This window comes from Chiloscyllium plagiosum, unplaced genomic scaffold, assembly GCF_037043375.1.
Source record: "Chiloscyllium plagiosum isolate Xiang-an unplaced genomic scaffold, Cpla_swu_hap1 HiC_scaffold_21, whole genome shotgun sequence".
In the NCBI taxonomy this organism is placed as follows: Eukaryota; Metazoa; Chordata; class Chondrichthyes; order Orectolobiformes; family Hemiscylliidae; genus Chiloscyllium; species Chiloscyllium plagiosum.
In genome coordinates, this window is record NW_028270159.1 from 22,197,449 (window position 1) to 22,214,555 (window position 17,107).

At 39.0% G+C, this 17,107-nt stretch overlaps 1 protein-coding gene across 1 annotated transcript; it reads left to right on the plus strand.

Moving 5' to 3' along the window:
* Positions 1-745: 745 nt before the first annotated feature.
* On the plus strand, positions 746-12,861 carry cfap144 (cilia and flagella associated protein 144). The gene is made up of 4 exons (XM_043719699.2): positions 746-898; positions 5,394-5,453; positions 5,565-5,668; positions 12,614-12,861. The coding sequence occupies exons 1-4, from the start codon at positions 766-768 to the stop codon at positions 12,704-12,706; spliced, it is 390 nt and encodes a 129-aa protein (XP_043575634.1). The 5' UTR covers positions 746-765; the 3' UTR covers positions 12,707-12,861.
* The last annotated feature ends 4,246 nt before the right edge of the window (positions 12,862-17,107 follow it).

Genomic DNA, 17,107 nt, shown 5'->3' on the forward strand with positions numbered 1-17,107 from the left:
GTAGAATATCCATTTTATTTGGCTTAACCAGTTATGGTCATAAAATCTAACATGGCCAGAACTGAAATATGATCTACTACTTGCTCTCTTCTTTCTGGGTAAACACTATAATTAGACACCAACTCTTGTGCTCAGGGAAGTCTTATATTAAAACGAAGATGTTTCAGCGATATTTAGAATTCTCAGCCAAATAATCGTTTTAACTGAAGGAGACATTTGGACAGCTTTTAACTTTTAGTTTCAGGCACTCCAGCCAGCTCTGAACAAGAACGGGAGTGAGGAAGCATTGGACAGAAGGGAATCGGACAAGAACGGGGTGCTTGAACTAGCCCCAGCGTCCAATGTGAAACAAAAACAAAAAAAAACTTAAAATGCAAAATTATGTAAAATACAAATACCATGAAAAGTAAAAGGAAATCGAATTTCCGAATTTATTCTGGTTTGCTTTTCTCGAAAAGCATTTTGGCTGCCGGAGGCAGTTTGTCATAAAAATATTCCCAATTCTTTTTCCACTAGGCGACTCCCACATCACTGATAAGACAGGCATTCACTCCATTTCTCAGGATTTCTGGTAGCGTACATAGTTTTTTTTTTAAATACGTTTTTTGTTAGTTAAAAGTTTGTGTCCTCTATCGGTTACAATCCAACCTCGCAGACAACTCGCCGACGTGTGTGTTTCTTTGTATTGGTTGCCCGGCAACAGTGTAACAATCTTCAGGAGCAGGCTTCGGGGAGAGTCTCCACAGTGGGGAGCAGAGCACCAGAATGGCGAAACCTCCAGCCGAGAAGCCGCCAAAAGATATGGTACATCAATTGGCATTTGATCGTGAGTCGATCAGGAAAGAACTGCGCTCTCTGAAACTGAAAACCACCTTTAATATCAACCCCCGCTCCAAATGTAAGTGATCGCTGTTACTTGTGACTCGGGAATAAACTGTGCGTCCAGTTTTAGTAGCCTCCAGATAGGAAACAGCCTGTGAATCCTAAACATATTCCAATAGCATCTCATTAATTGGAACTCAAGTGAAAAGTAGTGAACACAAAATTGGGAATTTTAAACGAGAAAATACTGAAAATATGTTAACCAAAAAGGAACATAATGATTGTTAGGAGAAAGTGCATCTCATCCATTTCCCCATCTCTGCCCTCGAACCCCAACCGCAACAAGAACAGACTCCCCCTCTCACCTTCCACTCCATCAATTTCCGTATACATCAAATCATCCTCCATCATTTCCACCACCTATTAATGAACCCCACCAGAAGAGTTATATATTTCCCTCCCCTCCCTTATCAGCATTCCATAAAGACCATTCCCTCCGCGTCTCTCTTGTCAGGTCCACGCCCTTCACCAACCCACCCTCCCCTCCCTGCCACCACAGGAATTGCAAAACCTATGCCCTCACCTCCGTCCAAGGCCCCAAAGAAACCTTTCACATCCAGAGTTTTACCTGCACTTCCACATTTACTGTATCCATTGCTCCCAATGCGGTATCCTCTACATTGGGACGCCTACTTGCAGAACGCTCCAGATAATATCTCCAGGACTCCCACACCAACCAACCCCACCACCCCATGGCTGAATACTTCAACACCACCTCCCACTCCGCCAAGGACATGCAAGTGCTGGGCATACTCCATTGCCAAACCCTAGCCACCCGATGCCTGGAGGAAGAATGCCTCATCTTCTGCCTTGGGACCCTCCAACCACATGTGATCAATGTGGATTTCCTCATTTCCCCTCTCCCCGCCTTATCCCAGATCCAACCTTCCAACTCGGCACCATTCTCATGACCTGTCCTACCTGTCCATCTTCCTTCCCTATTCCACCCTCCTCTCCAACCTAGCACCATTACCCCCAACTTCATTTACCTATCGCACTCTCAGCTACCTTACCCAAGCCCCACCCCCTCCCACTTGGCTCACAAGTCTCATTCTGACGAAGGGCTTTTGTCCAAAATGTCGATTCTCCTGCTCCTCGGATGGTGCCTGGCCTGCTGTGCTTTTCCAGCACCACACTCTCAACCATAATGATTGTTACCCAATCAATAATCTGAGACATGAATTTGCTCAACACAGTAACTAGAGAATTTAAATGTAATTAATTATAAAAATCTTAAAAGAAAAGCTAGTATCAGTAATGGTAATCTTGTATCCATCATTGTCCTAAAACCCACCTGATGTACTGAGGTCCTTTCATGACAGAAATTTGCTGGCATTAGAGAGTCAGGCACACAAACTAATCCAGACCTATAACAATGTGGTGGACTGTGATCTGCCCACTGATATAGAAGTAGTAAACCCTGAATTGGCAAACCATTCTGTTTATTTCAAGCACATTACTCACCAAGCACCTTCTCAATGTGGTGGACAATAAATGCTGGTCTTGTCACCATCATCCCCATCCTCTGAATGAATAGAATAAAACAACAGGGTTGGTTTGCATCAATCTGGTTGCTTAGGGTTTTCATGACCAATGGATGTTTCAAAGTACTTTACAGCCAATCAAATACTGTTTAAAGTGCTGTCACTATTGTAATTTAGAAAGCACAACAGTTAATTTGCACACAGAAAGCTGTCACAAATAGTAAAGGAGTAGATTAGATTAGATTCCCTACAGTGTGGAAACAGGCCCTTGGGCCCAACAAGTCCACACCGACCCTCCGAAGAGCAACCCACCCTGACCCATTCCCCTAATATTTACCCCTGACTAATGCACCTAACACTACGGGCAATTTAGCATGGCCAATTCACCTAACCTGCACATCTTTGGACTGAGAGAGGAAACCAGAGCACCAGAAGAAACCCACGCAAACAGGGGGGGAAAATGCAAACTCCCACAGACAGTTGCCCGAGGCAGGAATTGAACACGGGTCCCTGGCGTTGTGAGGCAGTGCTAACCACTGAGCCACCGTGCCTCCCAGTAATGAGCAGCTAATATACCTTTTATGATGCTGATTGAGATATTGGTCAGGATATCTGGGAGAATTGCCTTGCTTTTTGAAATTGTGCCATGGGATCTTTTATATCCAGTTGAGCAAACTGTGAGTCCTAATGTTGTACACAAAAGACAGCAACTCTGATAGTGCAGGCTCTCCTTCAATACTGAACATTGAGTGTTAGCTTTGGTTTAGAGCTCAAGTCCCAGAATGGGATTTGAACCTGTTGCCCAGCTGCAAGCATCCTACCCACTGAGCCACAGCTGACACTATAGAGAGAACATGTCAAAAGGTTTTAGTTCAGGCCTTTGCAACAATCAAAAAGTAATTGTGAAGGAGTTGTGATGGAGGAAGCAAAACTAGTGGAATAACTCGTAACTGGCTTTAAAGTAGAAATGGAGAATAAATGATGTGAATGATTTTCTATTCAGTCAAATGAAAAGCAAAAAAGAAATCAAAGAAATAAACCATAACTTTTAAAAAAAGCATTCAAACAGCCATACCAAAGAGATTATTTATTCATCCAAGCAATGCATAATGGGACAACTTGGAAAATACAGACTGGGTCAGTCATGCGAGGTTGAGTGTTTGTGGATAAAAACACAATCTAACCAACCATCACTTTAAGAATTATACTAGACAAACATAAGAATGAGGTGTAGGCCTCCAAACCTTCAACATTGTTACATCATTCAATAGTTGATCTTTTATCAGAACTCCACCTTCTTGCATTATCCCCATTTTTCTTAATTCCCTTAGTTCCCAAAAATCTATTGAAATTGGTCTTGAACAAATTCAATGACTGATCATCCACAGCTGCTTAGAATAGAGAATTCCAAAGATTCACAATCGTTTCAGAGAAAATTTCTCCTCATCTCAGCCCTAAATGGTTGACCCCTTATTCTGAGAACAATTCAGCTTATGCTACCAGTAGCTAGGTAAAACAATTATTCTTTATTTACAAATTCCTTGCAACATACTAATTGATCAACAGTTAAAATTTAATTCATATATCTTAAGTATCAAATCAATGCAGTATTTTGGAAAAGATATATGTATAAAGTTTGGGGAAATATAGGTAGCATTTCCAGAGAAACTACACACTCACAAAACTAAGTAAATTAATAGCAATTATCATTAAAGAGGAATCTGATGCTGGTAAAGTTTAGATTATAAAGATATTATTAAAACTTTCTGTTTGGATTTGGAAGCGCCTTACTTCTTTCTTTTCCATCCTTTTTATCTGAGCAACATTGAATTCAAGGTTGTTAAATGTTCAAAACCTTAAATAGGTCATCTGTGGAAGAAGGACCTCTTGCAGCAAGATGAATTTTAGATATTAATTCCAATGTGTGACAAAAAGGATACTTGGAATTATTAATTACATGAGTGAGCTTCAAGATATAATAGGCAAAAGTGAGGATTGCAGATGCTGGAAACCAGAGTCTAGATTAGTGGTGCTGGAAAAGCACATAAGGTCATGCAGCATCCGAGGAGCAGGAAAATCGACGTTTCGGGCAAAAGCCCTTCATCAGGAATCTCAAGATATATTAGGTCAAAATAGAGGAACTTTGGAACTGTGCTCCACTATCATGTGCACCTTACAAAATCTGTCTTCCTCAGAAAACTGTCAAACATCTTGGATCTATTTCAGGGTTTAAAAAATACAGACTCTCTGCTAAGTGATCAAAATTCTTATGGCTGGGAAATTCTTGACCAACTGGTTTATCTTGAGGAACAGTGTCCAATCCAAAAACAATTATTGGCTAGGGGCTATAATTATTGTTATAAGATATTATTGGCCGTATAGAAGTCAACTTATTGCTCCCTTTTTACTGAAGAAAGTACATGTTTGGGGTGCACAGTTTTCCAAACTTTTGTCCATGAGAACAAATAACTATGAAAGCCTGTGCTACAGCCAGTCCCTCTATGTCTGTATTTGATTCGGTGAATGCTGCCTACTCTTGAATAATCTTTTTTGCCGAAAACATTTAGCTTTTCCAGAAATTATTGGCATCATTTCCAAACGGTCAAAAAAAAAATGGGGCAGGCAAATTGACAGTAGAAATGGTGCATATTGGCCAGTGGCACATTGTTTCAAGATGTCTATACCGCCAAGAAATTTATACTAACAATTCAGATTAAAGTGCTAAAAATATGATGCAGCAAACTTTTAAGAAAAAAAAATATTGTTTTCAACAGCATAATAGTGACGTGGGGGGAAATATCTTACTTTTCATCACTTCTACAAGGAAGAAGTCTCTTAAAAAGGACATGAAATCTGACTTTAAGCTTGTCAGGCTGTTTCACAAATGGTGCTTGGAATATAAAAGTTGTTTTGTTGGACAGAGAATATTAACTTATTTTCAACTTTAAATAATATCAATAATATCTGTCTGTGATCAGTATATTATATACTAGCCCAATGTGCATAATATATATATTTTATCAACAGTTCATTGTATAACGGGGAAACCTAATGTCCAAGATTTAGAAATGGACAGCAAAGAGGACCGTATGTACTGTATTATTTATTTTGCATTTCAATTAGTATAGAATGTTTACATGTTTTGTGAACATTATTTTGCGCTTTTGAATCTGAAGATTGTTTCTATTTTGTTTCTAGAGAATTTAGCAAAAATACTCTGGCGTAATTTTTTGGAACCAAGGATGAAATATACAGTGCCACAAACAGAAGCACAGGAGATTGGCTGGATAACTACTCCCCTGGTAAAGACATGACCATCATAGAGTCACAGAAATGTACAGCTCGGAAACAGATCCTTTGAACCAACTTCTCTATGGCTACCACATATCCTAAACAAATCCCATTTGCCAGAACTTCGCCCATATCCCTCCAAACCCTTCCTATTCATATGCCCATCCAGATGCCTTTTAAATGTTGTACCAGCCTCCACCACTTCCTCTAGCAGCTCATTCCATACACGCAACACCCTCTGCTTGAAAAAGTTGCCCCTTAGGTCCCTTTTAAATCTTTCTCCTCACCTTAAATTTATGCCCTCCAGTTCTGGACTCCCCCACCCCTGCGAAAAGACCTTGTTCTATTCATCCTATCTATGCCAGTCATGATTTTCTTAACCTCTTTAAGGTCATCCCTCAGTCTCTGATGCTCCAGGGAAAACCGCCCCAGCCTATTCAGCCTCTCCCTGGAGCTCAAATCCCCAACCCTAAAAACGTCCTTGTAAATCTTTTCTAAACCCTTCCAAGTTTCACAACATCCTTCCTATGGGACGGAGACCAGAATTGCATACAATATTCCAAAAGTGGCCTAACCAATGTCTTGCACAGTTGCAAAATGACCTCCCATTTCCTTTATTCAATGCTCTGATCAAAAAGGAAAGCATACCAAATGCCTTCTTCACTATCCTATCTACTTGCGACTCCACTTTCAAGGAACTGTGGACCTGCACTCCAAGATCTCTTTGTTCAGCAACACTCTCCAAAACCTTACCAGTAAGTTATACATCCTGCCCTGATTTGCCTTTCCAAAATGCTGCACCTCATTTATTTAAATTAAACACCATCTGCCATTGGTCCAACTGATCAAGATCCTATTGTACTCTGAGGTAACCTTCTTCTTTGGGGAAAAAAAAATTCAAAGGGGAAACGTAACTGTTAAAAATCTATCAGGAAAAAGTTGGTTGAATTGAGTAGTCCACTAATGAAGAAATTTAAAACTTATAAGATGGCATTTCAGACAAGGCTAAAGAAATGTGTATAAAAATTCCAGATTGAATGTAATCAAGTTTCTGTAACAGATTAATGAGTTGTAAAACAGTTCTTGAAATGATCTGTTATTTTGTATTACGACTATGTTGTAGGTTATTCGACTGTGGGTCCACTGTTTCTGGAAAAATGGTTTTGATGCACTTAGCCACTGAAAATCAAATCACCAGTTAGGGTAGACAGAAACTTACAGGCACCCCATTTTATCACCTTAAACATTCATTTCTCATACTGGCACACGATTGCAGACAGTACTATCTACATTATGCACCGAAAAGCCTTGATAAGGTTTCTTCGACAGCTGCCAAATCTGTAAAGTACCATAAGACCATAAGAAATAGAAGCAGAATTAGACCATTCGGCCCACGTTTCACCATTCAATCGCTGATGTGTTTCTCAACCCAGTTCTCCTGCCTTCACCCCATAACCCTTAATCCCCTTACTAATCAAGAACCTTTCGCTTAAAGACACTCAATAACTTGGCTTCCACAGTCTTCTGCGGCAATTAGTTCATAGAGTCATAGAGATGTACAGCATGGAAACAGACCTTTTGTCCAACCTGTCCATGCCGACCAGATATCCCAATCCAATCTAGTCCCACCTGCCAGCACCTGGCCCATATCCCTCCAAACCCTTCCTCTTAATATACCCATCCAAATGGCTCTTAAATGTTGCAATTGTACCAGCCTCCACCACTTCCTCTGGCAGGTCATTCCATACCCGTACCACCTTTGTGTGAAAAAGTTGCCCCTTAGGTCCCTTTTATATCTTTCCCCTCTCATCCTAAACCTATGCCCTCTAGTTCTGGACTCCCTGAGGATTCACCACCATTTCACTGAAGAAATTCCTCCTCATCTCAGTTCTAAATGGTCATCTCTTCACTCTCCTACTAGTGGAAACATCTTCTCCACATCCACTCTATCCATTCTGTAAGTTTCAATCAGATCCCTTTCATCCTTATACATCCAAATACAGACCCAGAGTCCTAAATGTGACAAGCCCTTCACTCCCAGGATCATTCTTGTAAGGGTCCTCTGGACCCTCACCAACAGTATAACATCCTTCCTCAGATATGGGGCCCAAAACTGCTGACAATATTCAAATTGTGGTCTGACCGGAGCATTATGCCGCCTCAGCAGTGGATCTCTGCTCTTGTATTTGAAAGGCTAACATCGCATTTGCATAACATCGCTAACATTGCAACTGCTAATTAATCCTGCATGTTAACTTGGAAAAGAATCCTGAACTAGGACTCACAAGTCCTTTTGTGCTTCAGATTTCAGAAGAACCATCACCAAGAATAACAAAGGTATCAAGCACTTGGGAATGGAATTACCCAAAAGTTATTTCCAAGTCGAACAGCATTCTTTCTGGGATCTATACTGTCTCTCTTTAAAATGCTGGGTTAAAAACCTGAAATCCCCTCCCTTACATCACTGACAGCCTGACTTTATTATGTAAAGTGCCATGATTTAAGAAGTTAGCTCTTCAGCAGCTTCTCATGAGTAATTAGAAATGGGCAATAAATGCTTGCCTTGGCAATAATGATAATAGTTGAGAGTGTGTTGCTGAAAAAGCACAGCAGGTCAGGCAGCATCAGAGGAGCAGGAGAATCGACATTTCAGGCAAAAGCCCTTTCCTGACTAAGAGTAAATTACTGATAAAAATTAACGTTTATTGTAATATATTCAATTAAAACCACTTTGTACATTACTGAAATTAAAATAAATCAAAACATTCACAAGTTACTAATCATATTACATTTATCAAAAGTTGTTATCAATTATACTAACCCAAGCTATAGTTCTTGTGTTCCAGAGCAAGTTCTTAACCATGATTTCGTGCATTTCTGAAAGCCATGTCAGGTGAAAAACAATACAGTATGTTGGTCATATATTAGTTACTCTGTTCCAAGCAAGGTGTTAAAGCTATTACTTCACAAAATAATTTATTCAAACATCAGTTTTATGGGGTGTAGGTTTGCTCGCTGAGCTGTAGGTTTGATATCCAGATGTTTCATTACCTGGCTAGGTAACATCATCAGTGGCGACCTCCAAATAAAGTGAAGCTGTTGTCTCCTGCTTTCTATTTATATCTTTCTCCTGGATGGGGTTCCTGGGGTTTGTATTGATGTCATTTCCTGTTCGTTTTCAGAGGGGTTGATAGATGGCATCTAGATCTATGAGCTTGTTTATGGCGTTGTGGTTGGAGTGCCAGGCCTCTAGGAATTCTCTGGCATGTCTTTGCTTAGCCTGTCCCAGGATAGATGTGTTGTCCCAGTCAAAATGGTGTTTTTTTTTCATCCGTGCGTAGGGCTACGAGGGAGAGGGGGTCATGTCTTTTTGTGGCTAGCTGGTGTTCATGTATCCTGGTGGCTAACTTTCTTCCTGTTTGTCCTACGTAGTGTTTGTGGCAGTCCTTGCATGGAATTTTATAGATGATGTTGGTTTTGTCCATGTGTTGTACTGAGTCTTTTAAGTTTGTTAGTTTTTGTTTGAGAGTGTTGGTGGGTTTGTGTGCTAATAGGATTCCGAGGGGTCTCAGTAGTCTGGCTGTCATTTCTGAAACTACTTTGATATATGGTAAAGTGGTTAGGGTTTCTGGCTGTGTTTTATGTAAACATTAATTTGTTGACTAATTTCACATAAAACACTTGGCATAGTTGAAAACAATTTTAAGTATTGCAAACATAATTATTGTTACCATTTATTGCAATACCACCTCCAAAATGCCTCTCTTGTCTCTCCACTTTCCATCCTAATTATAGATACATTGCTCCTGAACACTTGCTTATTATATAATCTGTTGTGTCTGCTATGGACACTGCTTCACTTTCTCTCATGTGGGAAGCTGTACATCTTAACACCAGTTGTAGCTGAGTTGGAAGACTGCTGTACTAAAGTTCTTCTTCCTCACCTGGAGGAAAAACGCCTCATCCTCCGCCTTGGGACCCTACAACCACACTGGATTAATGTGGATTTCACCAGTTTCCTCATTTCCCCTCCCCCCAATTTTCCCCAGTCCCAAACCTCCAAATCATCGCTGCCCTCTTGACCTGTCCATCGTCTTTCCCATCTATCTGCTCCACCCTCCTCTTCAATCTATCACCTTCTCCCTCACCTTCATCTACCTTTTGCATTCTTAGCTACCTTCCTCCCCAACCACATCCCTCTCCCAATTATCTCTCAGCCCACAAGACTCCTTCCTGATGAAAGGCTTATGCCTGAAACATCGATTCTCCTGCTCCTCTGACAGAGCTAAGCAATGCCACAACGAACACATATCAAAGCTTCACTGTTCTTTGACATCCAATTGAAAACAGTGGTGAGCAATTAAACAGTTATTAGGAATTGGAGTTTCCATGAGCATTCCTTTTCCTCAACAATATCAGAGCCCAGCATATCTAAGCAAAAGGCAAAGCGGAACCATTCACCACTACCTTCAGCCAAAAGTCCGGAGTAGGTGTTTCCAAAAAAACACTTGCACTATCACAGATCTTCAGCTAATTTGATTCACCCCTTGGGATATCTAGAAACAGCTGAAGCCATTATGAAGGTAATAGGCCCAACATTATTTGATATTTATTACTGATTATCATTGCTCTGAAACAGCAGCTTTGCGAGCTGAGATGTTTCATTAGAACCCAACAAAGTGGAATATTGCCCAGATTTATCCCATCCACAAAAGCAAGAATTAATTACTTATCGATTACTCACATATCATTGGCAAAACAATGGAAGGTCTTGACAACAGTATTATTAAGCACCACCAATAACCCCATCACCAATGCAAGTTTGGGCTATGCCTGGAAAACTTAGCCCGAAATTATATCATAAATATAGTCCAAATATGGATAAAAAAATCTCAATGAAACATATGCATCTTTGATATCAACAGCATTTGATTGAGCATGGCATCAAGGACCCGCAGTAAAACTATGGTCAGTGCGTTCTGGAGGAAATTCTTCACTGGTAGGTTGTGCCTTGCAGGAAGGAAAATGATGGAGTTTGTTGGAGTTCAATGATCTTAGCCCCAGGACATTGTTGCAAGTATGTCTTGTAGTAATATTCTAGACTCAATCTGTTAAGCTCAGTATGCAATTCCTTAGGTATTGAATGAGTCGGCACCCAAATGCATCAAGATCTGGACAAAATTCAAACTTGGGCTGATATTTAGCAAACAAAAATCATGCCACAAAAATGCCAGGTAATAATCACCTTTAAAAGGAGAGAATATAACCACTACCACTTGACATTCAATGTAGTATGATCATCAAATCACTAAAAAAAACTCAATATCGCCAATGATCAGAAACTTAACTAGGTGAAACGTTCAAACTCCTACAGCTATAGGAGCAAGTCGGTGGCCAAGTCTTCTGCAGTGAGGAGTTACCTCCTGACTTTCCAAAGCCTTCCCATCACTTACAAGGCACAAATCAAGACTAAGATGGAGTATTCTCCATTTGCTTGGATGACTGTGGCCCTAACAGCACTCAAGATTCTTGACATCATGAGAGACATAATGGCCTATTTGATTGATACACTACCTACCTCCTGAAGCATTCATTACCTCTACCATTCATGCAACGTGGCTACAGTGTGTACCATCCACAAAATACACTGCAGCAACATGCTGAGGTTTCTTCTACAGGAGTTTGCAAACTTGTGACCTCTACCAACTGGAAGAACCTGGCCAACATGCAAATGGAAAAAACCAAGTGTCATACTATCCTGACTTGGACATTTATCCCCATTCTTTCATTAAAACTGGAGCAAAATCCCCAAACTCCCAACCGCCTGCACTCTGGGAATACCTTTACCAGATATACAAACATACAAATGAGGAGTAGACAAATCATCCCTCGAGCCTGCACCACTCTTCAATAAGATCATGGCTGATTTAATTGTATCCTCAAATTTGTATTTCTGCCGATTCCAAATAACCTTTTGTCCCCTTACTTAAGGATCTATCAACTTCTGCCTTAAAAATATTTAAAGTCTCTGCTTTCACCATCTTTCCAGTTCCAAAGACTATGATCTTCTAACAGAAAACATTTCATCTGCTGTTCTAGATTTTCACACAAGGGGGAACATCCTCTTCACACCTACACTGTCAAGGCTCCTCAGGACCTGATATGTTTCAATCATCTCTTCCTCTTCTAACCTCCAGTGAATACAAGCCTAGCCTGTCTAACATTCCCCTATAATTCATTCCACTCCTATTAGTCAAATTAACCTTCTCTGAACTGCCTCCAATGTATTTACATCCTTTCTTAAATAGCATGACCAATACTGTGTACAATATTCCAGATGTCGTCTGAGTGCCCTGTATAATTTAAGTGTAACCTCCCAGAAAGACTACATCGATTTAAGAAAATGGCTTATCACCACTTTCCAAAGAGTAATTGGGGTGGATAATAAATGCTAGCTTTGAATGTACTAAGAATCTCATAAAGGAGCTGAAGCTCCCGGTTTAATTTAGCAGGGGTGAAAATCAAAGTGCGTTTTTTTCACCCTGGAAGGAAAGCAGCTGAGAAACTTTAAGAATTGTACAAAATTGTACTAAAAACAAAAACCTTAAATATTAAACTAGTAGTCAGGCTCAAACTGGTAAAAAGCACAGATACACAGATATGGTACTAAAAGCAATATCGTTGGGATAATTTAATGTTTGGATACTCTGATTTGAAACAGAGGGCCAAAAGATTTATTTCTGGATCTTATTCCTCATTTGTATTTCTTTTGAGAAAAGTCTTTAAGATATTATGGCTTTTGGTCAAGATAAAGATGCAATATGTGCTTTAATAATAAAATAAGGCTACAAATATATATTCAGTTTAGTTTTACATCATTTTCTCTTTAAATGTGCAAAATTTACAAGTCTTTTAATACTTTGTATAATCCATAAAATTGTCAACTTCTCTTATAGATTGATACAGATCCAAAAGATCGGAGACTGAACTTTCATCGTCGCAGTAATGAAATTACAAAATTCGTGGCACTTTCATCAAAAACAACGTAGAGAGAAAAATGACATTAGGTTTATGTTAATGCTGCTAGTTGTTATTTTACCTCATCCTTGGCAAAGGGAGATGGGGCATCATGTAATTTTAAATACGGGACAAGATAAAAACATCCTTGTACAGTGGTGAAGAATAAAGTATACAATATGCCTTAGCAGTGGTAAAAATGGTTTTATTGGCACTATGCAAATTTCTTGGCTCCAAAGAGTCAGGGAAATCATTAGTGGAATGTGATTTGTTTGAAACAAATACAAAAGTTAGTTTAAGGTCAGAATACAAACCCAGAAGACAATATTTCCCAACATGTGTAGAGTAAATTTTGAAATGTTTATAAAAGCTTTTCAAACTGGGTGTTCCACTTAAATTTATAATTTCAGTAATTTTAAAGGCTGCAATAGAAAGTGTTTTAATAGGGGCTACTATTGATAAATCATTGAAGTATGGGGTGAGTTGGGAGAGGAGGGTCAATCTTGCCATTTCATAAAGTTCAGCTCCACCTCTCTATTACACCTACCTGCCTGGCTTTCCATGCCTAATCAGAATGTGGCCAGTTCACAACAGCAATTTCACTAGAAAGTGTGTACATAGGAATTTAGAACAGAAATATAAAAGGGATTTTTAACATTTAGGAATTTAAAGTAGTGCATGAATTCTGTCCAAGCAATCTAATTAATTTCCAGTTTCAAATTCAGTACATGCGATGTACTCCTATTACAATTCCTGTAAGTTCTGCTTCACCTCAAGATTACAATTGGTCTGTAACCTCATCACACAAGTCAACCTAGGTGTCAATTTGAGTAAGAAGAATTTCCCCATGACCAAATAAGACGCTATGAACTGTTGCAGGACTCAGATCAGGAAAGGTTCCACATGGAGGCAGAAATAGCTCTTCTGGACATTCAAGTGTGAAAAACAATCTTTAGTCTGATTTTATTTCGAACTACTTCAAATTCTTTCTCCTGCAACAATCCCACCATCATCACCTACCCTAAACCCTCACACCCAATGGTGTCCAAGCTCCTGGTCTGATTTGCTGCCAAAGTAATCAAAGTTGCATGGCACCACATCACTTTTTACCCTCAGCCAAAAACCAACTTCAATCCCCTTCAGTGTGAGTAAAAATACTGTATTCAGTTGACATGCCAGCTCCTTCCTTTCCAATGTTTGTTGTCATTTGCACCCAATTGATGTTTTCTTTGGGGAGCTTCGCTTCTGTACAGATGTCAGTGGCCTACAGAATCAATACTGCTTTTAAAAGGGACATGGATTGGAGAGCTTATAGATGATACAGACATCAAGAATCAACTATGCACATTCAACAAGAGAGAAAAAAAACCTATTCTGGTTTAAATATTAAATTAAAAAAAACTGCATTTCAGTCTTGAAAAATAATACCAACCATATACTTAATTGATGTTTCTGATCTGGCCCACTCATGTAGTCAACAGAATTGCCCATTGTATTGCACTGGCTCTCTCAGCATTTTGACTTTACGCTAATCTTCTACCCTTTTACGTAATACTTCATATTGTTACTACAGGTAGTTCCCCTATAATGTGGTAGTTGTGTTCCAGTGCAACACCATGTTATAGAAAATGACACAATATAAATAATGGGTCCCTTGGGATAAACAGGGTTGCAGCGCACCACCAAAAATATCAGCAAAAATTGGAACAACAATAGTAGTTAATCTAACAATTGCACAATCTAAACATATCTTTAAATCATATGTTTTAATGAAATAATACAGTACATTTAACACTAAAATCACTGAATACAGCACTGTACCTTTCATGAAGCTCTTCCCAGAAAGTCAGTCAGCTCGCGCACTATGTGATGCTGACACAGATGTCAAGTCGTCCTCAATTCTCTCCCCCAGTTTGAAATAAAGTTCTTTCCAAACGTAGACTACAATTCCCAGTTTCAAACCAAGTTTCAAGACTGACAAAGCTGGTTGCATTCCTCTTTTAGCAGTACACACTGAATTTTAATTTTGCAGACAAAAGATCCTGTGGCTGGGTTTTGCTGTTCAGCTAGTGCTAGGAATGGAATCATGTAGCAATGAACTGGAGTTCACTTTCTAAAGAAACGTCCGCAATTCACCAATCACATTACAACCAAATCGCGTTTAATAAGTGCATGTTATAGGAGAACTATCTATATTTAAATGATTACCTAGTGCCCTCCTTGAACAACTTCCAGGCATTTCAGACACCAACCATTTGCTGTGTGAATATTTTTTCCTCACCTCACATTTGCTCCTTTTGCAAAGCACTTTAAACCTATGTAGTCTGGTTCTTGATCCACTTAGCAATGGAAACAGGTTTTCCCTACTTGCTCTCTCTCAACCCTTGTGATTTTGATTACTGCTATCAGACCTCTTAGCCTTCTCTTTTCTAAGGAAGAGTCTTAACCTTTCCAATCTTTCCTCATAACTGAAATGCTTCATCTCTATAACCATGCTTGTAAACTTCATCTGCACTCTCTCCAATGTGTTCACATCCTTACTCAAATGTAGCACCCAAACCTATACACAACTCTCCAGGTGAAGTCTAACTAATGTCACATTGAATTTTAGCATAAAATCCCTGCTTTTGAATGATGCCCCAATGAATGAAGCCTAGAATCCTGTATGCTACTGCTCCTCTGATATTGCCTGAACTGCTGTGCTCTTCCAGCACGACAAATCCAGAATCTGGTTTCCAGCATCTGCAGTCATTGTTTTTACCTCTATGCTTGATTAACTGCTCTCTCCACTTATCTTGCCACCTTTAACAAATTATACACCCAGGCCTCTCTACTCCTGCAAACCACATTGAATAACACACTATTTTGTATTGTCTCTTAAACATTTTCTGTACTAAAATTTATCATCTCAACTTTCCCACATTGAACTTAACCTGCCACCTAACTACCCACTCTGCCAACTTAATGCCCTTTCAGTTTACAATGCTTCCAAGTTTGGTGTCATTTGCAAATTTTGCAATTGATTCCTGCACACCTATATCAATACTATATCAAATCAGAAAAATAAAGGGTCCCACTACTGATCCCTGGGGAAGTCCACTGCAAAACAGTCCTATCTTTCTTATCCGTCATCCAATTTTGTATCCACATTGTTAGTATCCCTTTCATTGCATCAGCCGTAACTTTTTTCACAAGTGTGGCACTATATTGTACCAAGCAAATATTTAAACACACCATGAAAAGAACCCATGCTGGCATTTCTGAATTAGCTGATATCTTGCCTTTTGAGTATTAGTCCTATCCCTAACAATTGCTTCTACAAGTTGCCCCATCACCGAAGGTAAAGTGACTGGTTTGCAGAGGTTATCCCTGTTACCCTTTTTGAATAAGGGTATAAAAAGCTTCATGTGTGAGATGGCATGAATATTGGCAGGCTTTTTACTTTCAATATCAAGTAAAAAAGTACAGTATGGTCTTCAGATTAAAAGCTGCAAATGAAACTGGAGCAGTGTAAATTTCCATGATTCTCAAAAGCTACATTTACATTTTTTGTTCTGGCCATAAGCCCAGTTACACTTGTGTGGACTGTTTCTCCATGTGGTGTGTAACCATATTCATCCTAATATTAGGTGTTACTCCCAGGATTCATAACTTTACTTTATGATAGTTTTGACAAAGTATTAAATAACATGCTAGATTAATCTCAGTTGATATTTCCATGGTTTTACACTACAGTATCTTGTATTGACAGGCATCTAATTCTTTCCAATATTTCATCTCGTTTGTTTTATTAGTGTTTTACTTAAATCTAGTTTTCATAAATAAACAACTTTGTGACAGACAGAACTTTGCAAAAATTTAATATTTCCAACCTTCAGACCCAACACTGAATAGATAAAAACCCCTTCCAAATCAACATTATATTTAAAAAATCACTTGCCACATTTAACGCGGTTACTCTGATATAAAAATTATTGAAGGTATAAGTATTTCATGCAGGCATATTTTATTTCATTCAAGTGCTTCATACTCAATACAGAGCAAGAAATGTGGTATTTTATGTACAAAGAGTCAGAATTATTAACCTTGGAAATGATAAATGTTAAACCTTGTCTCCACTTATTTCTATACATTAGTGTGGAATTATTTTTGTACAATAAATACATCTATCAGCAGTAGTTTTCTAACATTTTTGGTTGAAGAAAACCATTTCAAATAGATTATAAATATATATCTTTCTTCCACCCACAGTATTAAAATAAACTTACAATATGAATATGATGCCTGTAATGAATACTTTAATAATGCTTTTCAAAAGCCAGTTACTTTGTTCCTTGCACTCTCAATGTTCTCACTGATTCCAGTTTTGCTAGCACTCCTTCATGCCATATGTGGTTAAAATGCTGCCTCAATGACAAAACAGTCACTTCCAC